Below are 27494 nucleotides of genomic sequence, written 5' to 3'. Positions count from 1 at the left end.
TAAGTTCTGTCAATAACTAGACATGTTAATTCTAGCTCTAAACCATGTGACTATCCACCTTCTACAACTGGCACTTGATGCTATGCGAGTAGTACTTATTGCTGCACTTATTCCTTGTCACACTGTACCTTTGTTACTTCCCTTGTTCTAAGTCACTTTGGTTAAAAAGTGTCAGCTAAATGTAATGTAATTTAATGTACCCTAGGTTTTTCAGGTTGTTTAGCTGTGATCATCAATTTGGTTTCCCTCTCAGCATTCTATATTGTTGGACATTTCCTCCATCAAAAATTCACAGTGCACTAATGGTAATGTGACGCAATGGGAGTGTGCTGCCCAGAGAAGTTTAATGGGCATATCAGGATTGTAGAAATAAGAAATTGTCAGATTGTGTACAGTTGATCATAGCATATCTCTGGAAACTGCAAAGATTCACAGAGCGAATGTGGAGATTTTGGGATGATTAGTTTGACTCTATTATTTTGCATAATTTATGTTTTCAACTGTTTTTGCGTCCAGTTACACTACCAAAACCAGTTCTCACCCTTCAAACGCAAAGCAATTCACCATGGGGCCAGCCTGTCCAGATCAGCTGCTCCATCTCCACTCAGTACCTGGGTGGGACATTCACCCTGCAGCAGCTCTCTGGGTCCTACAGAGAGACAAAGGCAGCCACGGGAACATCTGCTGTTTTCACCATCCGTCAGGTGGACTTTGCCCATGGAGGATCCTACTACTGCCAGTATCAAACACGAGTGTCTGGTCGTGATTTCACCTCATCTCACAGCGATTCTGTCAGCTTCTCTGTAGACGGTGAGATGTTAAACAACCACTTTTACGGCATATTGCTTTTCAATAAACATTGTTTTGGAAGGGTTTCTAACATGATATTTTAATAGATTGTTTTGGTATAATCATGAATTTGCAATTGCATTTGCATGGCATTTGCCATCAGCATTACATTTCATTTGTATTGATGTCCTTGGAAAAATCATTGTGCACTAATTTTTTCATAAGAGTGTTACCGACACTGCTGTGTGCAGTCCAAATAATTCTAATGGGATTGTTAGGATTGAACAATTTAGGAAATTGTTAAATGGTGTGAAGTTGACTGTGCTGTATCTCTCGAGATTGCCTTAAGATTCAAAAGGAGAAAGTAGAAAATGTGTGATGTGTGGATATGAGGGGATGTGATGTGATGGTGATATTGTATAGACCTGTGGAAATTAATTATTTCTCTAGGTTTAACTAGCTAACTAATTGCATCTGTTCACAGTTACAATCCCAAAACCAGTTCTTACCCTTCAAACAAAAATAAATTCATCTTGGGGTCAGCCTGTCCAGATGAACTGCTCCATCTCCACTCAGTACCTGGGTGGGACATTCACCCTACAGCAGCTCTCTGGGTCCTACAGAGAGACAAAGGCAGCCTCAGGAACCTCTGCTGTTTTCACCATCCGTCAGGTGGACTTTGCCCATGGAGGATCCTACTACTGCCAGTATCAAACACGAGTGTCTGGTCGTGATTTCACCTCATCTCACAGCGATTCTGTCAGTTTCTCTGTAGACGGTAAGATGATGTTGAAAAACAGTCTATTGTATGGTGTATCACTCCTTATGTTCAGTTTTTTTTTTTCATTGATATGTTTCAAAATACTAGCCTGACGAGGCAGACCCACATTACAATGTAGGGTCTGGGCACTCACCGTTCGCAGTGCTCAGTCCGAGGGGCGGGATAATCGGTTGTCTTTCAAATTCCCTCTGCACGCAATAGGACAGCTATGAGTTCCATGCGTTTCCCACTAGCAGAGCTAGTTGGCTAGTTCAAACTTTTGCCAACTTAATAAAAGCTTAACTCGTGTCACACTGTTCGCCAACAGCAACATCTATCTTATTTGTTTTCAAGTAGCAGGGAATTCAAGCCAAACCGTTGCAACTCTGCCATCAATCATTATGTTAAGCCCGCCTAACGACTATACACGATTTGATTGGCCTGATAGAAGTTTAATTTTTCGAGCTCACAAGCCAACGGAGAGTTGCTAGACTAGCCCTGGCAGCAAATGTAATTTGTTGCCGCTAGGGTGCGTCTAGATTTCTAGGCTATCAAAATACACTATTTTCATAGAATATCCACCTTCTCCTATCATGTTGCGTCGGTTGCCCTGTCATGCCGTTTTGCACTACAACATACGAAAAATCAGGCCTGAGTCAGTATGCTACCCAACTCCTGGTACAGGACATAGTCATTACATGACTCGGTTACTGTAACGCATTCCTGACAGGTCTCCCAGTTTGCACAGTGAAACCTCTTCAGATGATCCAGAACGCAGCGGTGCGCCTGGTCTTAAACCAACCTAAAATGCATGTTACCCAGTTGCTTACCGAGCTACTCTGGCTACCTATTGCCGCCCACATCAAATTCAAGTCACTAATGCTTGCCTATAAAGTAGTCCCCGGTTCTGCACCCTCTGACTTGAATGCCCTTATACAGGAATATGTTACCTCCCAATCGTTGCGCTCTTCTGATGAACGACGTCTGGCTCTGCCACCCGTATGCTCAGGGCAATCAAACTTTTCTCATTTGTTGTTCCCTGTTGGTGGAACACGCTACCAGTTCCTACCAGAGCAGGGGCATCCCTCTCTAACTTCAAAAAACTCCTCAAGACCTAGCTCTTCAGACAGTACCTCCTCTTTAAGTTCTGTCAATAACTAGACATGTTAATTCTAGCTCTAAACCATGTGACTATCCACCTTCTACAACTGGCACTTGATGCTATGCGAGTAGTACTTATTGCTGCACTTATTCCTTGTCACACTGTACCTTTGTTACTTCCCTTGTTCTAAGTCACTTTGGTTAAAAAGTGTCAGCTAAATGTAATGTAATTTAATGTACCCTAGGTTTTTCAGGTTGTTTAGCTGTGATCATCAATTTGGTTTCCCTCTCAGCATTCTATATTGTTGGACATTTCCTCCATCAAAAATTCACAGTGCACTAATGGTAATGTGACGCAATGGGAGTGTGCTGCCCAGAGAAGTTTAATGGGCATATCAGGATTGTAGAAATAAGAAATTGTCAGATTGTGTACAGTTGATCATAGCATATCTCTGGAAACTGCAAAGATTCACAGAGCGAATGTGGAGATTTTGGGATGATTAGTTTGACTCTATTATTTTGCATAATTTATGTTTTCAACTGTTTTTGCGTCCAGTTACACTACCAAAACCAGTTCTCACCCTTCAAACGCAAAGCAATTCATCTTGGGGCCAGCCTGTCCAGATCAGCTGCTCCATCTCCACTCAGTACCTGGGTGGGACATTCACCCTTCAGCAGCTCTCTGGGTCCTACAGAGAGACAAAGGCAGCCACGGGAACATCTGCTGTTTTCACCATCCGTCAGGTGGACTTTGCCCATGGAGGATCCTACTACTGCCAGTATCAAACACGAGTGTCTGGTCGTGATTTCACCTCATCTCACAGCGATTCTGTCAGTTTCTCTGTAGACGGTAAGATGATGTTGAAAAACAGTCTATTGTATGGTGTATCACTCCTTATGTTCAGTTTTTTTTTCATTGATATGTTTCAAAATACTAGCCTGACGAGGCAGACCCACATTACAATGTAGGGTCTGGGCACTCACCGTTCGCAGTGCTCAGTCCGAGGGGCGGGATAATCGGTTGTCTTTCAAATTCCCTCTGCACGCAATAGGACAGCTATGAGTTCCATGCGTTTCCCACTAGCAGAGCTAGTTGGCTAGTTCAAACTTTTGCCAACTTAATAAAAGCTTAACTCGTGTCACACTGTTCGCCAACAGCAACATCTATCTTATTTGTTTTCAAGTAGCAGGGAATTCAAGCCAAACCGTTGCAACTCTGCCATCAATCATTATGTTAAGCCCGCCTAACGACTATACACGATTTGATTGGCCTGATAGAAGTTTAATTTTTCGAGCTCACAAGCCAACGGAGAGTTGCTAGACTAGCCCTGGCAGCAAATGTAATTTGTTGCCGCTAGGGTGCGTCTAGATTTCTAGGCTATCAAAATACACTATTTTCATAGAATATCCACCTTCTCCTATCATGTTGCGTCGGTTGCCCTGTCATGCCGTTTTGCACTACAACATACGAAAAATCAGGCCTGAGTCAGTATGCTAACCAACTCCTGGTACAGGACATAGTCATTACATGACTCGGTTACTGTAACGCATTCCTGACAGGTCTCCCAGTTTGCACAGTGAAACCTCTTCAGATGATCCAGAACGCAGCGGTGCGCCTGGTCTTAAACCAACCTAAAATGCATGTTACCCAGTTGCTTACCGAGCTACTCTGGCTACCTATTGCCGCCCACATCAAATTCAAGTCACTAATGCTTGCCTATAAAGTAGTCCCCGGTTCTGCACCCTCTGACTTGAATGCCCTTATACAGGAATATGTTACCTCCCAATCGTTGCGCTCTTCTGATGAACGACGTCTGGCTCTGCCACCCGTATGCTCAGGGCAATCAAACTTTTCTCATTTGTTGTTCCCTGTTGGTGGAACACGCTACCAGTTCCTACCAGAGCAGGGGCATCCCTCTCTAACTTCAAAAAACTCCTCAAGACCTAGCTCTTCAGACAGTACCTCCTCTTTAAGTTCTGTCAATAACTAGACATGTTAATTCTAGCTCTAAACCATGTGACTATCCACCTTCTACAACTGGCACTTGATGCTATGCGAGTAGTACTTATTGCTGCACTTATTCCTTGTCACACTGTACCTTTGTTACTTCCCTTGTTCTATGTCACTTTGGTTAAAAAGTGTCAGCTAAATGTAATGTAATTTAATGTACCCTAGGTTTTTCAGGTTGTTTAGCTGTGATCATCAATTTGGTTTCCCTCTCAGCATTCTATATTGTTGGACATTTCCTCCATCAAAAATTCACAGTGCACTAATGGTAATGTGACGCAATGGGAGTGTGCTGCCCAGAGAAGTTTAATGGGCATATCAGGATTGTAGAAATAAGAAATTGTCAGATTGTGTACAGTTGATCATAGCATATCTCTGGAAACTGCAAAGATTCACAGAGCGAATGTGGAGATTTTGGGATGATTAGTTTGACTCTATTATTTTGCATAATTTATGTTTTCAACTGTTTTTGCGTCCAGTTACACTACCAAAACCAGTTCTCACCCTTCAAACGCAAAGCAATTCACCATGGGGCCAGCCTGTCCAGATCAGCTGCTCCATCTCCACTCAGTACCTGGGTGGGACATTCACCCTGCAGCAGCTCTCTGGGTCCTACAGAGAGACAAAGGCAGCCACGGGAACATCTGCTGTTTTCACCATCCGTCAGGTGGACTTTGCCCATGGAGGATCCTACTACTGCCAGTATCAAACACGAGTGTCTGGTCGTGATTTCATCTCTTCTCGCAGTGATTCTGTCAGCTTCTCTGTAGATGGTGAGATGTTAAAAAAAACACTTTTACAGCATATTGCCTTTCATTTTACATTGTTTTGGAAGGCTTTCTAACATTATATTTTTATAGATTTTTTAGATGTAATCATGAAATTGCATTTACTATCAGCAATACATTTTGCTTGTATTTATGTCCTTGGGAAAATCATTGTGCACTAATTTCTTCATAATAGCGTTACCAACAATGCTGGGTGCAGTCCAAATAAATCTAATGGTTGTGTCAGGATTGACCAACTAGGAAATTTTTAAATGGCGTAAAGCTGATCATGCTGTATCTTTTGAGATTGCCTACTGTATATTCAAAAAGAAAAAGTATAAAATATGTAAGGATTATAGACAATTTAGACATTGTGAGTTTGGGAAACTAATGCGTTCAGTAAAGGGCTACGCCTACTGTTGTGTGACGATGTGTAGTGTGGATATAAGGGGATGTGATGTGATGCCAATATCGTACAGATCTGTGGAAATGAATAATCTCTTGGGGTTTATAAACCAGCTAACTTGCTAACTAATTGTATTTGTTTTCAGTTACAATCCCAAAACCAGTTCTCACCCTTCAAACAGAAAAAAATTCACCATGGGGCCAGCCTGTCCAGATCAGCTGCTCCATCTCCACTCAGTACCTGGGTGGGACATTCACCCTTCAGCAGCTCTCTGGGTCCTACAGAGACACAAAGGCAGCCTCAGGAACCTCTGCTGTTTTCACCATCCATCAGGTGGACTTTGCCCATGGAGGATCCTACTACTGCCAGTATCAAACACGAGTGTCTGGTCGTGATTTCACCTCTTCTCGCAGTGATCCTGTCAGCTTCTCTGTAGACGGTGAGATGTTAAACAAACATTTTCAACATATCACTTTTTTTTAGTTGACATTGCTTTGCAAGGGTATCCCACATCATATTTTCATAGATCGTTTACTTGTAATCATGAATTTGCAGCTTCTCTGTCAGTGATGGACTGGGAACAAAAAACGGCCCTGGCATTTCCACGCACCAGTGGCCCACAACCGGGGTGGGTGGTGCTGTTTGCGCGACTCGCAAATAGAACTTTGCACGGAAACACCACACACTTTTGATAGCCCCAGTGATAGTGAACGTAAACTCCCATGCCATAAACAACAGCAACTGGCAGATAGATCTTTTGACACACGGAAAGAACACGCACATTTGATAGCCCCAGTGATGGTGAATTTGAACGTGATGGTGAACGTGAATCAACTGCACCAAAACATGGACATATTAATGCACAACCCCAATGCAAAAAAAATAGGCTAACAAGGTAGCCTATGAAGGAGTTTGCTTTTCTTTGTTACCCTGTCTATTATGCCATCTGAATCGAAGTTCAATAGGACCTCTTTCTCTGTCGCTATCAGCATTAGAGCCTCTAAATCAGGGGTATTCAATTAATCTTCAGCGAGGTCCAGTTACGGAAAATTTCCTCAAGCAAAGGTCCGGAGCATCATAATGTTTAACATGCTTGTTTAGGCTATGTATATGTATGTATGTATAATATTAGGATGGATGGATGGAGCCTAGTTGTAGATAGATAGATAGATAGATAGATAGATAGATAGATAGATAGATAGATAGATACTTTATTGATCCCCAAGGGGAAATTCAAGAAATAGAAGATTGTAGGCCTAGGCCTAATGTTTAATGTGAAATAAAATAAGTAGCCTAAAAGGCAACATTCGAAATGAGGAGAAATAAGGCAAGATAAGAGTAGCCTAATTGGGGAGAAAAACTGAGTAGCCTTGGCTATTTTTAAGATCTTAACGTGAACTTAAAATAAAAATTGAACTGAGACAAGGATGGATATTCCACAGCTGGTTCCTTTAAACCCATTAATCAGCAAGTTTAATTTAATTTTTTTAGTTTTTTTTATGTTGACCCGAAATCCTGGAAACCCAGGAATATCACGTTGTTGGGCAGTGAATGCATGTAGGCTTAACTAGATTGTGGTGGATCAATCATATTGCCTTCTTAAATCGTAAAATATTCTGTGGTCTCAGTTCACTGTTGAATGGGCCTAGCCTACCCTATGCTTGCTCAAAATATATGCTTTGTCTAGTAGAGGTGCTTCAAATTGGCGCTTAAAATCGCCTGTCTCAGAATATATAGAAGAGGTCCAGGGCAATTCCGCGCAAAACTGTCACATCCATATTTAGTTGGCGTTACGGACGTGACAGTTTTGCGTGGTATTGCCCCCGTATCGTTATATAAAGCCCTGTTCTCGCTGTCTAGCTTTCTCCTCTTTGAGCAATCGATGATTTGAAAATAACTTACTTATCGTTAACTTAGATATCCATCTGATTGTTTCTCGTCCCATCTCCATCAGTCTCTTCTCCATAGGCTACTTTACTCACTGACTCGACTTTATCAGAATTCACAGATTTCACTGGCTGAGTAGCAGCAAGCGAAATGATGGTTCCTGAAGCTCCTGAAGTAAATGCTGTTATCCTAACCAACGAAACATTTAGCGCAGCTTTGAAATCTTCTCTGAAAATCTAAATTAGGCTATTATGGTCTGGGTCTGGGATCAATAAAGTATCTATCTATCTATTTATCTAAAACAATGCAGACTGATGTAAAAGTTTGTAACTGTAAACTGTAGAGGGTAACCATGACTGTGATCATAGAAACTCATGTGTGGTATAAATACTGATCAGATATTATCATGAAACGCAACACCCAATAAGCCAAAATGCATAAATATAATGGTTTGTTCTTTATTTCTTAACTTTATCTTAATTAGAAATATTATTATTATATTAAGATTATATCTTAATATACTGCATAGACACCCTACTGCAAAAAATCAAAAACTACACTGTACTATATGCAATATAAGGTATGTCTTTCATGTGTGTTGTATGTCCTCCAGTGTCCCTGTCACAGCCCAACATCTCTGTCAGTGCCCCAGAGGGAGAGCTGGTCTTGGGACCCCATGGCCCAGAGGTCCGCTGGGGCCAAAGCTTCTCCATCGTCTGCTCCACCAAGCCACAGTACCAAGGAGGCTCTTTCCACCTCATCTCGGACAGGTCAGCTGAGATCTGGACTGAGCTGGCGGTCAATCACTCTGCCTCTTTCGACTTTCCTGAAGCAGAGTTTTTCCATGAAGGGAACTACAGCTGCTTCTATGAAGTCACCTTGTCCACACGTCTGTTCACCTCAGGAAAAACAGATGTGCTTTGTGTGATCGTAAGAGGTGTAGTAACACTCCCTGTGTGTTAAATCACATTATTATGATACTTTGTTTTTCTTTTGTGACGTATGCCGCTTGCTTTGCAGCTCTGACATGGATGGAGTGGTCTCGACATACGGCATCTGCACATCCCTCTGTGATCTATGGGGCAACACTTGGCCTGATGCTCCTTGCCATAGTCCTGTGCTCAGTGTTGCTGTTGAAGAAAAAGAAGACTCAGCATATATATGCGATCAATGATGAGTACTGTGAGTGCCCATTCTAATATGATAGATCATTTAAATCATACTCCTGGCTGGACCAGGTAATTACTGTAATATGCTAATAGAAAGACTATGGCAATAACCTTATTGTTGTTTGTCCCAGGGCCTATGACTTCATTTGAAGTACTAAAATCAGCAGAGCCAGTGAAGACAGAGCAGATACCATCTCAGCTGGAGGAAGAAGTTGAATTTGCATCGTAAGCAGACCACAGTATATATGTGTGGGTAAAGATTTGTGTGGGTAAAGATTTGTGCTTTTGCTTCACTGATATGTCGTGATTGTGCCCCATCTATCTGATGCTGTTTTTTTTTTTTTTTTTTCAAAAATAATGATAGAAATTATCCTCATCTTATAGATAGAAAGCACATCCTCATCTGAAATTAGTGTCTGACAGCAAAGGTGAAATCTAATTGTACTTTCCACCACAGCTGTTTATGATAATTAAATACTACAATGTATCTACAGTAAATCATCAGTCCATCATTGCAGTGCTGTTTCTTTTTGCTTACAATAAATGGAAGCTTTGATACCAAAGATAAATAAAGTATAGAAGTCAGTTCAGTTTATGTATATATTTTTTTCTTATTTGCTCAGTGATGAACATTATTGTATCAATACACAAAGTATGATTGTATTCAGTGTACCGTCTATTTTACACCTGTATCCAGACACAGTAAATGGGGCACATGGTGGAAACTACTATTTTGCTCTGAACCCACCCAGTGGCATCGCTTACTTTGAACCCCCTTACAAAAATGCAATGTTTGCGGCAGATTTGCAGCAATCTTGTGGGTGATTTGTGGGAAACAAATGAGTTCAATAGAAAATATTGCCAGGAGTTTGCCAATGTTGGCCGCTAGAGGCAAACTTCTGGTAACTTTGAGATGTTTGCCACTAAACACTGTGAAATCTCTATTTTAAACCAGATTTTCTGTATAGCCAGCACCAGTTATACAGGTCATCTTTGTAGATCCACAGTAGACAATGTACATGACCTGTATACACATGCATTGGCTTGGATTGGCTTTAAAAAAGCATAGCAACCACCATATGTACCCTAGCAACCATCCTAATTACCCTAGCAACCATGCAAATTACCCTAGCAACTAACTAGAAACCACCTCTATAATGTCAATCTAGCAATCACCATAGCAACAAACATAATTACCTTAGCAACCACCATAGTAGTGCAAGTTATTTTGCATAACAACCATCATATGTACCCTAACAACACCCTAGCAACCATCCTAATTACACTAGTAACACCCTAGCAACCATCTCAATAACCCTAGCAACACACTAGCAACCATCTTAATTACCCTAGCAACAACCTAGCAACCACCACTATAATGTCAACCTAGCAACCACCATAGCAACCGACATGATTTCCCTAGCAACCAGAATAGCAACTGTGTTATTTAGCATAACAACCACCATATGTACACTAGCAACACCATAGCAACCAACATGATTACCCTTGCAACCACCATAGTAACCATGTTATTTTGCATAGCAACTACCATATGTACCCTAGCAACACCCTAGCAACCACCTTAATTACCCTAGCAACACTCTAGCAACCACCTTAATTACCCTAGAAACAGCCTAGCAACCACCACTAGAATGTCAGCCTAGCAACCACCATAACAACCAACATGATTACCTTAGCCACCACCATAGCAACCATGTTATTTAGCATAGCAACCACCATATGTACCCTAGCAACGCCCTAGCAACCATCCTAATTACCCTAGCAACACCCTAGCAACCATGCTAACTACCTTAGCAACAGCCTAGCAACCACCACTATAATGTAACTCTAGCAACCACCATAACAACCAACATGATTAACCTAGCAGCCAGCATAGCAACCACTTTATTTATGTGTTTAGGCTTATTGGATGTGCAGATAACTTTTGATCCGTGTGCTGGATTTTCAAAAATGAGGTACTGTTGCAATCCTTTTGGCGACCTGCACCTGATCAATCCTACTTTTGCAGTTCCTTGGAAATGCAATTCTATTTTGGACTGCTGTCAAACTCTTTCCAGATGTGTTTGATGATGATTCTGTAAGGCAAGATCAAATCTAGAGTTTTCGTAGAAAGGTAAGGGCCTCTTATTGAGTTACCTCTCAAACAAACGAAACCAACTGCATCACCAAATGCACTGCCATTTTTACGTCCTGTGCATCTGATTGTTCCGGTATGGACAAGTTTCCAAGTTTGAACTGCCTGCTGGTGACCTTGTGACCTATCCATTATACTGAGGACTAGTAATGGGCGATATAAACGATATGTGATATAAACAATACAAATTGGCCTACGATAGAGATTTTAATTCTATTGCACGACAATGCATAATAATAATACCCGCGGCATTTAGAGCCACGAGCTGCAACCGGCTGCAACGCATCTTGAGTAAACATGGCTGAAAGCGAAACAGAGGAGCTGGTGAGAAAGACCAGTGCAACATCCATTATTTGGACTTGCTTTGGATTTAAGCTGTCCGACGAGCAGCAGCAAACTATATCCTGTAGAACGAAGGTGGGCAAACTATGGCCCGCCACACTTTAATCCGGCCCGTCGAGCATTTCATTTGGTTATCTTAGGCTGCTCGCAATTTTTACTGCGATAGACGACGTTGTGGTCCTTTTTGCTGCAAACTGCTTACCTCTTCTCGTTTACAATGTCAATGTCAAAACAGGATGTTACAATTTGGTTATAATAGGCTGCTCGCAATTTTTCCTGCGATAGAAGATGTTGTGGTTATCTTTGCTGCAAACTGCTTTTCACTCTTCTCGTTTACAATGTCAATGTCAAAACAGGATGTTACATAGAGATGATAATACTCTTTGTAATCTCCATTGCAGCAGATCTAACTTGAACTGCTACTCCATTTAAATGTGAACGCGTTTTAGCGCGCACGAGAGGGAAAAAAAAGAGAGCAGCAGGTTCCAGCTGGCTTGTCATTGTTGATAATTGCTATCTCCTTTTTTTATAAGAAACTTAGCAAGATCATTATGAGAAGTAAACGTGTGGACACAATGCTTAAAATGGCAGTGCACCATTTATACATGAGTTAAACAGCATGACATTTAAAAATGATATTACTTTATCATTATTAGCATTTCAATTATATGAAATATTAAACATTTGGCCCGCCGGTCAATTTTCAAAACCCCATGTGGCCCTTGAGCCAAAGAGTTTGCCCACCCCTGCTGTAGAGTGTGTGGGGCAACAGTTCCTTGGTAATCTGTTCTACCACCTCAAAACAAAACATGTCACTGAATACCAGCATTGCCAAGCTTTTTCTTTTTTAAAGTCTGCAGCTAGTGTAGGCCTACTTGAATTTTATTTATCTGCAACATTATGTTGTATAATTACAGTTTCGCACAATAAATGTTCTCAAAACTACATTCTATGTTTCTTTCTTTCTTTTTTTAAAATACATTTGCCATGGCTTTCCGTAGTTCTGAAATGGTTCTATATTATCATTTTTATATTCCAATATATATCGTTATCGCAAGAGGCTGCAATGTATATCGCAATATGGATTTTAGGCCATATCTCTACTGAGGACTTGTGACCTTTATTTTTCTGACTCAGGGGGACCAGTGACTTCTGATTCTCTGCCCTTCAAACACCATGGTGTGTGCCGGAGGGGGATGATGAAATGGTGTGTGTGTGGGGGGGGGGGGGGTTATGCAATGGTGTATGTGTGTGTTTAATCCAGACCTATAACTGAACACCAATAAAAATGAGGAACAGAATGCGAAGAAAGCTTTTTTCATTCCAACACCTGCAACAGTTGCACTTTCCAGTTATTTTCCATTTCTCATCATATAACTTCCATCCACTGAATAAGGAGAAAAGATGCACAAAGATCCTCACAGATTGTAAGACAGCTTGGCTCACGCCTAGCACAACGAGGAGGTAGAGGAATGTCTACTCAACAATTTCAACACCTAGGTATGTTTTTTTACAATGTATTCTACAATGAATGGAAACAAATGTCACATTTACATTAGACTAAATCAAATACAAAGTATGTAAGGGATAATGTATAGAATGCCGCTCATCAGAGAAAATAAGCCCCGACAGGGCGGACCAGAACTTGCCTTGAAGGGACTTATTTTCCTGATAATGACCAGCATAGGCCTACATTATCCCGCATATTATAGGCTACGGCTACTTGCCAAAGCGAAAAAAATAAACTGCACGATATGTCTCTTGACATTGCACTTTACACTTGTTATTTGTATTTGTTACCATTTCGTTGTGGCTTTTGCTGATAAACAAATAATTCGCAACACTTGAATCAAACATTCTTTTAGACCATAGCTGCTTTCACTTTTGAATGAAGTTCCATTGCAAAAAGTGACCGCACTAGATCTACTTGCCGACTGTTACAGTCTGTTATACAAAATGATCTGGGGCCGGTTCCCCGATAACGCTCACTCTTAGCGCGCTAAGAAGACTCAAAAGATATATCTTACCAAAGTTGTTTATGTTCCTAAGTGTGTTCCCCGAAGTGTCCCTTAGGAAGCTTCTTAACACGCTGCCTCCTACGTTCGACGTTACAAAGGCGCTGTCCCAAGTGAAGGTGCTGAATTAGTTGGCATCGATTGCTCAGGAATCGATTTTCTACTTCACGTGAAGGTGCATGACGGCGTTAAGAAACACAACACATTCTATGCAAATGAAACATTCCTCAAATTATTCCAGTAACATTTATTTTAACATAGTTTAAGTTATCAGTAAAATATAAACTATTAACTAAATGATCAAATTGTCAGTAATATGTTCACACGATATGTTGTGACGGGTAGACTAACCGGGTAGGCCTATCCCTCGCTAATCATCCACCCTCCTTATCCCGTTGTGCCACTTGTGCCGCTTCTTGACATGGATTTAACAACTTCTTAAAATTATGTAATACACTTTTATATTAATGGTAAGGTACCTTACAATTATAATTGATTGGCAAGGAGCTGCAGTTACTTCTGTTTAATGCGGTATTGATAGATAGATAGATAGATAGATACTTTATTGATCCCCAGGGGAAATTCAAGGTTCAAATAAAAAAAAAAGATTGCCATTGGTTAATGTTTTCAATAAAAAGCAACCTATATCTACAATGAACAGAGAGAGATTTAGATACAGTATGGTGGGGAAGCAACATAAAAAAGGGCACCAAGCTTCTCGTCAGAGGAACTTGACGTTTTGCTGGACGAGGTGATCTTGGCGGAATAACTTGTGCAACAGCAGCAACAAAGAGCTATGGAGCGACATGGACTACACGGCGTTTTTTAATTATTAAAAATGTATTTTTTTTTATTATTTTTAATTATCAAAAGTGATTACCAATTTGAACGCTTTAATGACATTACTAAATAGCCTAGGCTAATTACCACCATATTAGTTCTGATACCAAATAAAGTAAACTTCATAAATAGGCCTGCATCCATTGCGAACATATTTTATCATTAGTCTTAAAATGTCCATAACATAAAATCATTGTTGAGCCACAACTGTCACAGTCACACCAGGTTCGGTTCCAGCCACACCCACTGCTCACTCTCCTGAAGCTCCCCTCACTCGTTCACACTCCCCAGTTTACTAATGACCTGCACCTGTTCCCAATCAGCCTCACTCCCTACTTAAACCCCAGTCTCCCCTCAGTCTTTGTCGGGCCTCGTCAGTGATGACACCAAGGTGCTATCCACCAGCCTGACTCACAAGGAATACGCCTCCTGGATTCCCCTCGCCTGTTCCTGCGTCCTCCTGGTCCGACCCCCCCGAGTCACCTCCGGATTTGGATCTACTGTAGTTAAGTCGATCTTCTGTGTTTTGGGACTTCTTCCCTTAAGTTTGCTGATCCTCTGTGTTTTGGACCCTCCTTGGCCTACTGTTTCCAGTGGAACTTCTGTTCGATCCCGACCTGGGGTTGACAACCCATTTCCTGGTTTTCCTTTGTAAATAAACTATCTTGTTTGAACTCTACCTCCCTGTCCTGAGTCTGTGGGCCGTGACAACAACATTGTCAACATACTGTCGGCCTACCATAGTTTGACTTGTACTGCGCTGCGCTGATTTCTACTGCACAGTGGCGGCGACTAGCGTCTTGAGAGCTCAAACAACGCTAAGAGAGAGCTTACGAATGGTCCAGACCAACCTTACGAAAGTGTGAGTTACAGAAGATATACTTGGCGTACGAACGTGTCGGGAATCGTGCCATAACGTTAAGAGAGAGGTAAAGGAATAGGTTAAGAACTACTTAGCGATAAGAACGTTTTGGGGAACCGGCCCCAGACCTCCGAACGTTGGAAGGCCCATTCAAGTGAATGGAGCATTCTACAGCATTAAGAGCCGTGTAATAAAAATGAATTATTTTGATTCCAAATGTAGATACTAATAATAAATGCTTTACAATTTGGTTACAACATAGGTATAATTATTTGCAATGTAATAATTCTTCTATTATAATAATTTTTACTCCTGCTCCTTGTGTGTGAAAGGCTGATGTTGCTCAGTTGGAGTTTATACTAGTTTCATATTTATTGAAGAAATTTGAGACGTTGCTTCATTGGGGTTAAAATGGTACCAAATGTTTAGCTGGGGATTGCGATAGAAGTTAAAAAATCTATAAGACTAAAGAACCGAAACAGAAAAAGTGAGTAAACACTTCAGTAAAAACTCTCAACATCTAGGAAAACGGATTATCCTTTTTCAAATGAAGAAAAAGGGGTGTTCAAATTTGTTTTCAAAAGAGATTGAAGCATTCTAAAAGAGCTGATGAAAGATGGAGTAGCATGGAGTAGTGACCAGTGCGACAGCTGGATCACTGTGAGCCTGACGTCCTAAAGCCTTGATACCGAACAAGACTGTGCTTACAGAAATGCCTCTTAGAATCGATGAGTGGATGGGGAGTTTCCATTAGGTCAGCAAAGAATTACTTGCACGTTCCCAAGAACTTAAGGGGAACATTGGTTTAAACCACAATTTGCCACTCCAAGTAAATTTAGAGGACGCTCCAATGCCTCTTTTATGCTGTTATATGATAATTATGTTTATTAATTTGAACTACCCTAATGTTTTACATCATAAATCCAAAATGCCGACTATTATTGTATTGGGGCTTCATTTATCTATTATATCTGTTTATTTATATTAAAGTTTCAAAATATGGGTTTTTTACTTTAATTTCTATGAGTGGTAATGTAAGCGATGGCAGCTGTCATGTATCAAATGAGTCATCCAAATGTCCACTGTAGTGGACTTCATGCATCAAGGGTTAAAGTAGGTTTTTATATACCCTGTGTCAGTTGGGTAAAAAGCATTAGGTAATTCATATTATTGTGAATTTGAATGAATATATATGGTATTGTTGCAAATATGTTATATTTTAGAATATTATCATTATTGATTTTATATTGTTAATGCACAGTGTGGTGTATCTTTGTCAATATGTAAATATTGAAAAAAACATCACTTGGATATGGTTTGGGGTTATCCAAAAGGTTTTTTAAAAAATATATATTTTATGCATAATTCATGCCAGAAGGGTCCAGGCAGACAAATTCCATCCTCCTTGGTTGATACCATAGTGTACCCTTCTGCAGTCTATTTCAGAGACTAACTATATATACACATCATCAACTCAGAGGTCAGAAAAGAGAATATAAGCACATACATTTAAGAAAAGAGAAAATCAGCACATGACTATGCAGCTTACATTATAAAAAAAAGTATTTCCACCAATAATCAATAACAATGTTGCTGCACCTGTATTTATATTATACATAAGAGAGTTGAGTGTGGGTGTATGAAAAAGCAATGAATCATATGCAAATATGAGTGTGGGTGTATGAAAAAGCAATGAATCATATGCAAATAGCAAATAACAGTCAAAGCTAACAACAATTTCTCATGTTTACATTTTGCTTTTTTCCATCAGCATATCTCCTTTGTATTTCATCTCTGATAGGTAAGGAGTTACAACAAACATGTTATTTCATCAGTACAATATATTAGTTAAAAATAATTTCAAAGCATTGTATGGGGTTTTTGTATTAGCTACTGAATTACCTGATGTAGCCATATTCTTTTCAGAATTTGAGTCTGATACTGCATAATTGGAACCTGATTATGGGGCGTGTTTCAACCAAATGTCTCTGTACTCAACTGGATAGATCTAACCAATCAGGGGGTCGTTTCTAGAAAAGTTAGCAATGACATTGCTCAACCACTGTGGTAGGACGCAACTTGCGACCAAACAAAAAAAAAGGAAAAAAAACAACAACTTGCGACCAAACAACGACATTGTTACACCAGTTTCCAGAAAGCATCATACCTGTGTCACAATTCGCTACCTATGACGTTCAAACACCGTAGTTCCAACAACATTGTTGATGATGCAGCGGTATATTTCATTGGTGGAAACTTTGTAATATCCCACCCCCAAGAAATCATCAGCATCAAAAGAATGAGAAGAAATAAGGGCATGATGTCATTAAAAAATGACAAGGTATAGTGCTGCAGAGATATCAACCTGAATTAGCATGCTAAATTACTAGCCACAGCCCGACAGGTGTCATAATACCAGTTTCGGCCATGGGAGGCGGTATGCGGGCAACATAACCGCCAGCCAAACTGCAATACACGTCTCTCGGTTGTTAATCATGACCAACTCACTTTCTGGAGGTATACTGCCCCCATTTTTTATGGAACGTGGAGTATGAATTGATTTTTTGGTGGACATTACACATGGCACCTTTAAGCCAACCAATATGAGTCATTATTTGTGTTAAATATCTTTGTTGAAAAAATATATAGCCTGGACGAATTTCTCGATATCGCAATGTTTATTAACTGTCTCGTGGCTTAGCGACAGCGCATCAGTGCATCAGTGCACTGCGCGCTTGGCCGGAGTTCGCATCCTCTCTCTTTTTTCACCTATGAGTAAGAGTAGGCCTACGAGACACAACAATAGGTTTTGACCATAAATATTTATGCATATAGTTACTCTACATGGAGAGACCAATAGGTACAAGACATCAGTCAAAAACAATTGAATCTACGTGTCACACTAGTTCACCTGCAGGTAGCGAGAAGCAAGAGGATAATCATAAGAAAATCCAATATATAATGCTGCGATAACAAGTCACCTGCTTTAGCCACTACACCATTTATCCTATCACTGTGCTGGAAGTAGGTAGGGTCTTGTTGAATATTCACTGATTTTATGCAAATATCACCAGTTAATCTGCTCACCAGCTAAACTGGAACACCTGAGGGGTATTTCACAAAGGCAGAATTGAAGGAGAATTCCGGTGTGATATTGACCTAAAGTGTGTTGAAACATGATACCGAGTGTGAACGTATGTCTCATAGCTCATCTCGGCTTGTCCCCTGCACTCAGAAAGCTGGCGCTAGTTAGCCGATGCTACCAACAGTTTTTCGATGGGGGTGCCTCGGTGTAGTTGACATCGGCCTAGCCATGCAAATAAATCACTGTTTTACACCATTTACGAGGCTTAAAGTAGCTCCATACTTCATTGATAGACTTCCGAGGGCCTTGACATTTAAAACGAGACATTGAGAACTTTGAAAAAACACTGGTAGTTTATTTACAAGAGGATTTGTACAGACGGTACCTTGAGGAAGTTTTACCGAAACCAAAAATAATTCCATGGAATTGCATGGATTCCAGTTGCTACTACTTGGCAATTTTGTAGAGGGGATAATATTGGTGTAAAAAAAGGGCAGCTGTGGCCTACTGGTTAGCGCTTCGGACTTGTAACCGGAGGATGGCCGGTTCGAACCCCGACCAGTAGGCACGGCTGAAGTGCCCTTGAGCAAGGCACCTAACTCCTCACTGCTCCCCGAGCGCCGGTGTTGTTGCAGGCAGCTCACTGCGCCGGGATTAGTGTGTGTTCACCTCACTGTGTGCTGAGTGTGTTTCACTAATTCATGGATTGGGATAAATGCAGAGACCAAATTTACCTCACAGGATCAAAAGAGTATCTATACTTATATTTACTTAAAAAACGTTCTGATCTTTCCTTAAAGGGACACCAGGCAACGTTTTCGTGTTAATTAAAGGAACCATATGTAAGATTGTGGCCAAAACTGGTACTGCAATCACTTTCAAATTACTGTAGAGCGGTGTATCCCCTCCCCCTGCCCGCTGTCTTGAGGTTGCCAACCCGGATGCCGAAACACTACTGACTTTGTGATTAGTAGATAGATAGAGGGTGGCGCATCAGGCCAAAACACAACATGACATGACAAAACACAACATCAACATCAGTTGAGGGCTGCAACTTCACTTTTTTAATGACAATATCCTGGCCGGACTACTGTTGTCAGTGATATAAGTATTTGAAATGAACATGATTTCTTAATGTCTAGTGACATATCAGGGCCATTTTATGATTAATTGTAATACATTTCTTACATACGGTTCCTTTAATCATCTTTGTAAGTCGGTATATGGTTAAATGACTCATTACGGGGCGAATGAAGGCTCTCTCGCCCGCCCCTACTGCCTGTAGGAAGAATATCCTACTTGCAAGTTCGGTGTATCCTACCCGCCGACTGAAGCAGGATCAGTTTACAGCACAGAGGCAGGCTAACGAAACGCTAGAGATTGTTGCAAACGTATGTATAATGGCAGAGCCGGCGAAGAAGCAGCGAAAACCCTTGACGGAAGATGCAAAGAAAAGGAAAAAAAGCTTCAGACCGAGCGAGGGGGAGTTTCGTAGAGAAAAAGCTTCAGGCTTGCCTGGTGTCCCTTTAAAGCTGCAGTTGGCAAGTCTAACAGATTGAGGGGACTTAGCCAAAATTTTTAATGTTTACAACTCTCATGCCCCTCCCCCACTACCACCAAGCACCCTCTCATCGAGTTTGTGCTCGTCAGTGCACACCAGACTGTGATTGACAGATCTCACACAGCCCTGCTCTGATTGGACCTGAAGAACCGGGAGCTGTGGATTTTCGCAAAACAAATAACAGGCTCTAGGTGGAGGTAGAAGTACTTTCGTTTAAAGGACAATTCCGGCGCAAAATGAACCTAGGGTTTAATAACACAGTTCGTCCGTTCTCTGGGATATGTTTTCATGCTAATCGAACGTGACCAGTTTTACCACAAACCGCTAATTAGCGTTTAAAGCTAGTCTTCGGGGCACACGCAAAGTAAAAAGAAATCGCTATTTCTATAGCACTAACAAGGCTCAAAATAGCACCACACTTCCACGGTAGCATAATGAGGGGCCCTACATGTAAACCAAAGCATTGAGAACTTTGTAAGTGTTTGTAAGTGAGCTCTCGTGGCCTCGTTTCGTTTAGTGTCGTTTTTCTTGAAATAGCCTGATCATTTCATGTAAAAACGTGATAAATATCTTGTTAAAACGTGAAAAAGATATTGTTATAACAAGAAACTTTTCACGTAATTACGTAGGGGAGACCGGGGACAGTTGCAACACTTTTTGCATTTAGCTCTGTTACTCAGAGACGGTTTGGATTAGACAAACCAATTGTTTATGCAGTAAACTTACATCTGTCTGTTAATAGTCTAAACCATTTAAAGATAATTACAGAATCTACTTTTTTCACAATTTGCATTTGAATGTAAGGAGTCAGATGTTGCAACTGACCCCGGGCTCGGGGACAGTTGCAACATTGGTTGGGGATGGTTGGGGATGGTTACAAATACAATATATTACAATATGTGTCAGTTATAGCTAAATGATTATTATCCAAAATGTTTGTTATAATAATATTACAGTGTTATTTATTCATCAGCTTTGATTAGATGACAATTATAGATTTGTGTAGATTAGTAGGCCTTATGTGCAATCAATATTCAAATTGATATAAAATACAGTAGGCTTTTAGTGACATAGGAAGAATGGAACAATTTGTGAGGCTATCAACTTTTATTTAGCCTATTATCATGTAATTTTTTTTTTCATTTTAGCAATACAAAGATAAAAAAATGTAATGTCAACAATATAACTGCATCCTGCATCTACTTCAACGGCAGTAACTTCACTTTATGGCAACAACTCACATAGTTTTTTAAAAAATCTACATGTAGCCTAAGCCTATATTTTATATCATCATATTTCATTTTTGCAATACAACAGTAAAAAATGTAATGTCAACAATACAACTGTATCTACTTTAACGGCAGTAGCTTTACTTTATGGCAAAAACTTACACCGTTTTTTAAAAATCTACATGTAAGCCTATATTTTAAATCATCATATTTCATGTTTGCAATACAATAGTAAAAAATTTAATGTCAACAATACAACTGCATCTACTTTAACGGCAGTAACTTGGCAATCACTTTAGCAACTCTAAACTGTAACATCAACAATACTAGGGCTATAATAATCTGGTTTCAGTTAGAGTCACAGTTGTGACATGTGTACACGTCACCTCCAGGGGTGCAATCCTGGTGCGCCCAGGACTTACAGCTCCAGCACTGTAACCAGACTTCCCTCGACCTTGAGTAACTCTCAAGACAAACGATACAGAATTCGTCTGATTCTGATTCAGGCATTATGTTCTTCATTTTTTTGGCCTTCTTTCCCCCTTTTTTTTGTAACTTTTTTTCTCTCCAATTCTTTTTTTTGCCTTCTTGAGAAGAACGTTGTTCTTTTCGATCTCCAATGCCATCTTTTCTGGCGTGTCAGTCAGAATGGCAGTGGAGCGCCGTTTTCTGCCTTTGGTGGTCATTTTTCTGGGCCCTGCTTTGGGATGTGGCCGGATAGCCTCTGGAGAAAAGTAAGCAGGTGAGGCTGGTGGAAAAGACATGGAGGCTTCAGGTGAGGCTGGTGGATGAGAGGTGGAGGCTTCAGGTGAGGCTGGTGGATGAGGTGGAGGCTTCAGAAGCAGGTAAGGCTGTTGCAGGACTGGAGGAGGCCGCAGGAGCTGCTGAAGGAGGCACATGAACAGGTGGAGACACAGAGGCTGTGGCAACAGGTGAGGCTACTGGTGGAGACGTGGAGGCCGCAGGAGCAGCTGAAGGCCCAGCGGTAGGTACTAGAGGTCGATCAGTGACCAGAGAAGGGGAAAATTCATGGTCTTGAAAAATGTCCCTTTTGAATGGCCAGATCCCTGTGCAGCGGAATCCCTCCTGCACATTTGATGGTGTTGCTGAAACAGGGAGAGACTCCTTGACAATGCTTGGGATGTCATATATGGTCATTGTCATGCCAGGATGATTTTTCATCCAGGAGTCACAGGCTGAATTTACTGCCTTTTTTAAAGGCCCGTAGTCCTGTCATGAGGCTGCATTTTATGGGAGCAATGGGGAGGCAATGACAGGAGCACAATGCCATTGCTGCGGCAGAAGTTGACACCCTCGAGGGAAAGGTGTGAGGGGTGATTATCCAAAATCAGCAGGACTTTGGACTCTGGGGAGCAGCTGGAAGTGTTTTAAATACACTATAAAGTCAGCTTCGTGCATCCATCCAGTGCGATTGGCCGTCCCTATACAGCCAGTCGGTCCATCACGGACAAAGTGGGACTTGAAATGGACCCGTGGGAAAATCAACATTGGTGGTATGGTATTGCCAAATGCATTCCCTGCACAAGCCATTGTAACTAGTGTTCCCCGCTCAGCTGAGGTAAGAGCCCCTACCTGCTTCTGCCCATGTCTGGCCACAACCCTGTCGGGTGTCTGGACTGTTGTAATGCCCGTCTCATCAACGTTCCAAATGTTCTGAGGAGGGAAGTTGTGTTTCTCGAGAACTTTGCTAAGATTGTTGAAGAATTTCCCAACATTCACCCTGTTGAAGCTGGATGCTCTTGACATGCTTGTGGCTTGTGGACGTCTAATAGAGAGACTGGTGTTCCTCTTCATGAATCCAGAAAACCAATCTTCCCCAGCCATACTCGTCTCTCTCCACTGCTCAGGAAATTTGCACCCATAGTGAGTGGCCAGCTGATATGCAAACCTCCTAACCTGAAATAAAAGGATTACAAATGTAAATACCATCCATCATATTATCTTTAGGCCTAATTCTATCCTTTCCCTCCCTCATATTAACATGTCCCTAAAAGGTGCTCTGAGCGATGCTGGGTAACGTCACTTCTGTTGATGTGCAAACAAAACAGAGAGCCAGCTCACTACTTCCTCCCCCTCCCTCCTGTGCAATTGAAACTCTCCTAAACGTGCATCTTGTCTGTGATTTGCTGTAACAGTTTGTTATGTTTTTGTGGGCTAGATTTGCACAGGTTGTGTTTTTATGCAGTGTATTCAGGACACAGGCAGCTAGCGGATGGTAAGGTGATGTTTGCTGTAAGTGACATAAAATGCTTTAGCCTTGCTTAGAGCACCTTTAATAAAACAGTCTTCCCCTCATCTCTTACCTCTTTGGGACATAACCCAAAGTATAGGTCAGCTGCCTTTTTTAAATACTGCCCAACATTCTTCTCCTGTTCGTCTGTAAAGACCCTCCTGCTGCTCCAGTAGCCAACACCTGGTAACTGATCATGTCCCTCTGCTTGCAGTCTCCCTCTCTTTTTGTGGATCCTGTATAATGTGGTGTGACAGATGGCAAACTCTTTTGCCACTGCCCTGACTGCTCTGCCTTCATCTTTGATAATATTAGAGGCTCTCTCCAAAATATGGAGAGGGACCCCTCTGTCTGTGACCCTCTTTCTCACTCTGGGCATACTGAAAAGAAAGATAAATATAGTATATTTAAATAAATATGATATAATATATATAAAATATAATATAAATAAATACTGTATATTTTTAGTTGCACCAACAAATTGCACCAACAAATGGTCACAGACATGGTCACAGACATCTGCATGCATGCGCGCACATGCACACACACATAAACATAAACCTCCTGTCCTTGCTCCTACTTGATGAATTATATTATATTTAAAACTTATAGAAAATGTTATATGTAAACTTATAGAACATTTTTTAAAAATACTGCTATGTGGTCTGTTTTTATATTTGTTGCAACTGTTGCAACTGTCCCCGTTCCTGTCAGCCATGATAAAACCTCTAGTGCTAGCTAAACAAGGTGACCTTGATACATGCTAATCATACTAGCTTAAAGCTAACATATCACTCATTTAAACTATATAAGTTTGAGCTGAATCACAAAAAACAGTGACAACAGTTTAACAAAAACAAAGCTCATGAAAATAAATACTTTCATACCTCAAAAACAGTTTTTTTTTTCAATAAATCCTGGAGCAGCTCAGGAATCTCCTTGTCTTTTCTCTGCAAGGGGGGGCATCCAACTGAGCATGTGCAGTGTGAGTGTCATCACTCTAGCTTGTTTCTGATTGGAGAAAAAAGACATGTTGCAACCGTCCCCTGTTGCAACTGTCCCCGGGAGAAATTGAGACCAATTTGATCAGATTTAGGGCCAAGAGTATGTCATATTTGGTGCCAGTTATATTAGTTTTATAATTTAAATAGATTAAAAACTGTTTAGCATGAACAGTAGCTTTATAGGGTTTAATTAGATTGTAATTTAAGTGATTTCTTGAAATGTCAAAGTTTTTTTATTTTTAATTTAAACTTCCATAATACATTTTTAATATTTTATTATGATGTATGTAAATAGTATGTTTAAATTATAAATAAATAATATAAATACATTTATTATAAATAAAGTGTACTTCTTGTCTCCCAACAGATGCCACTTACAAGCAAGGAAAAAGTGTCTCGCCATAGAGCGCGAGTGAACGCAGATCCTGCTGCAAGGGCAAATTATCTGGCCAAAAGACGGGAAAGGTAGTGCACACACAACAGCACACACACACACACACGCGGACACAGGCACACACACACACACACACACACACACATTTTTCATGTGAAGAATGCTAGAATAAAGTCTGAGATGTAGATAGTGGAAATGAGAGGAGTGAGTATGATTTATTATTCTAGGTATAATATCCTAATTGTTTTATTTTTACATTGTATATAGCTATCAAACGAGGAAAGGAGAGGGAAAGATTGTGAACACCCCGGTAGCAGAGCTCTCCAGACAGAATCAGGAGAAGATGAGAAAAAGGTGGAAACAGTACCAGAGACAGTATAGGGAGAAAAAAAGGGTACTGATTGATGTTCTAAACCTTACTCCCCCATCGATGAACACATCAGGAGATGACCAGCATGTTGGCCCTCCGGAACCCATAGTTAATCTTCATGATCATGATCATGATTATGTGCAGCCAAATGTAGAGGTACCACAGGCATCCTCAACCCCTTTAAAGGCAGTACAGAAAAGAAGCAGACAACAAAGTGCAGTGCTGAAGGACAGGGAAAAGCTCAGGTCTGAACTCTGGCGACTTAAGAGAGAACTTAAGACAGCAAATTCAAAAACACAAAGGCTACAAAGGAAACTGGACAACCAAAAGAAAGGGGAGAAAAAACAGGAAGTTAGAGAGAGGAACAAACAGAGGGACAGAAAGAAAAGGTCAGAGGAGAAAAGGGAGCAAGTGGTCAGCTTTCTTTGCAGAGAGGAGAATAGCCGCATGTTGTCTGGCAAAAAGGACACTGTGACAAAAAACAAAATAAAACAACAAAGGAGAGTACTACTTCACTCCCTTAAAGACATCCATGCCAGCTACAATGGAACTGTCTTGAGACACCACAGACTGTCATACAGACAGTTTGCGAGATACTGTCCGTTTTACATTACTCCAGCCAAAGATTCGGACAGAAATTCATGTGCATGCATTGATCATGAAAATTTCAAGCTCATTGTTGAAAGATTGTACCAGAAAGGCATTCTACAGACAAACAGTGTTTCAGATCTGCTGGCTGGTATTGCATGTGATGCATCCAGCAAAGAATGTATGTATCGTATGTGTGTGAAATGCTGCTACAATGAGGTGGAATTTGAGGGCCCTCTCGATGAAGACATTCTGACTTGGCAGCAGTGGTCGAGGATCACCAACACAGAGGAGGGAAAAACCTACAACAACTTTGCCAAGGTGACACAGAGTGGGAAGACTGCTGACCTTCTTGGTCTTCTCAACAAGAAGCTTGACTCTCTGGCCAAACACCAATTCAACTGGATCCATCAAGTAAAAGCTCTCAGAGAAACAAAAGAAACACTACAAGATGATGAAATCTGCATCCATGTAGATTTCTCAGAAAACTACAGCTGCAAATTAAATACAGAAATTCAGGCTTTTCATTTCGGTGGCAGCCGCAAGCAGACCACCATCCATACCTGTGTGGTATACACAGCACTGACATCATATTCCTATGCCACCATCTCTGCCTCACTCCGCCATGATGAGCGTGCTGTGTGGGCACACCTGGAGCCTGTACTGAAGGATGCCATCCTGAAGTGCAAATCACCACCTTCTTCACTTCATATAATAAGTGATGGGCCTGTTAGCCAGTATAGGAACAGGAAAAAATTTTACTTATTAAGCACAGTGCCTTTTCTTTATGGATTCAAGAATGTTTCGTGGAATTTTAGTGAAAAGGCCCATGGAAAGGGCGCCCCTGATGGCGTTGGTGGGGCCGTAAAGCGGCTTGCTGATGCAGCAGTCCTGAGGGGGATGGATTTGCAGACCGCAGAGGATGTCTTCAACTTCCTGAAGGATGAATCCAGTGTCTGTTGCTACTGGATCTCAGAAGAAGAAATTGAAAGGTATGATGAGAAAGTCCCGGCTTTCATTCCAACTGTGAAAGGTACACTAAAGATTCACCAGGTGACCTGTGCAGAGCCAGCTGTGATCCAGTACAGGGAGATTTCATGCTTTTGCAAAAGACCCAATATCTGCAACTGTCTTGGGCCATCTGTAGTCGATTTCCGGGACCCACCAGCCACCACCTCAACATCTGACAGCATGGAAGATCAGGAAAGTATGCAGGGAAAGTTTGCTCTTGTCAGATATGAAGACAAACCATATGTGGGGCAGATCATTCAGGTGGTTGGGGATCAAGTAGAGGTAAGCTGCATGCAACAGCTAGCCAAGAAGAATGTCTTTACCTGGCCTCATCCACCTGACATCCTGTTCTATTTTGAGTCTGATGTTCTTCACATCATTTCTGAGCCAGAACGTGTGAACTCGCGTCATTCCAAACTCCCAGAAGATGCCTGGAAACAATTCCAAGCACACAGCCTGAAAGGTTAATCTTTTTTTCCACAGTCTCAACTTATCTGTTCAGGAATATTTCAAGTCTTAGGTTTCTGAGACGCTGTTTCATTTATATTGTTATGTTCATGTGAAATAATTTGTTCAGATGCCATCAGATGGCATGAACTCACACTGATGGTTGTCGGTTATTAAAAATGTAATCAAAACAGTTTAGTGATGAAAGAAATGAAAAAAATGATTCTCTCTCTCTCTCTCTCTCTCTCTCACACACACACACACACACACACACACACACACTCTCACTCTCTCTCTCACACACACTCTCTCTCTCGCTCACTCACACTCACTCACTCTTTCTCTTTCAAAACAATGGCTGTTATTTTACAAAAGGAAATTGTATGAGAACTTAACTGAAATCACAACAAGTCAATCCTGTTTGTTCATGGTTGTTGAAGAAATGATTATACC

General features: G+C 41.0%; 1 protein-coding gene across 4 annotated transcripts in view; it reads left to right on the top strand.

Annotated features, from left to right (window-relative positions):
- LOC121704800 overlaps positions 1-27494 on the top strand; it is a 71655-nt gene that overhangs the window by 42144 nt on the left and 2017 nt on the right. For 2 of the 4 annotated variants that reach the window (XM_042085295.1, XM_042085293.1), the window contains 8 exons: positions 517-810; positions 1274-1567; positions 3207-3500; positions 5138-5431; positions 5977-6270; positions 8332-8655; positions 8739-8900; positions 9019-9477. In XM_042085295.1, the coding sequence (XP_041941229.1) occupies positions 517-810; positions 1274-1567; positions 3207-3500; positions 5138-5431; positions 5977-6270; positions 8332-8655; positions 8739-8900; positions 9019-9116 (2054 nt within the window). In that variant the 3' untranslated portion in view covers positions 9117-9477. Of the gene's footprint in view, positions 1-516; positions 811-1273; positions 1568-3206; positions 3501-5137; positions 5432-5976; positions 6271-8331; positions 8656-8738; positions 8901-9018; positions 9478-27494 lie in introns of those variants that run through there. The other 2 variants (XM_042085294.1, XM_042085296.1) reach the window with 2 other exon arrangements.

The sequence above is a fragment of the Alosa sapidissima genome, chromosome 3 (assembly GCF_018492685.1).
Source record: "Alosa sapidissima isolate fAloSap1 chromosome 3, fAloSap1.pri, whole genome shotgun sequence".
Taxonomy (NCBI): Eukaryota; Metazoa; Chordata; class Actinopteri; order Clupeiformes; family Clupeidae; genus Alosa; species Alosa sapidissima.
The sequence above is the reverse complement of the archived record's forward strand: the minus strand, read 5'-3'. Positions and strand labels throughout refer to the sequence as shown.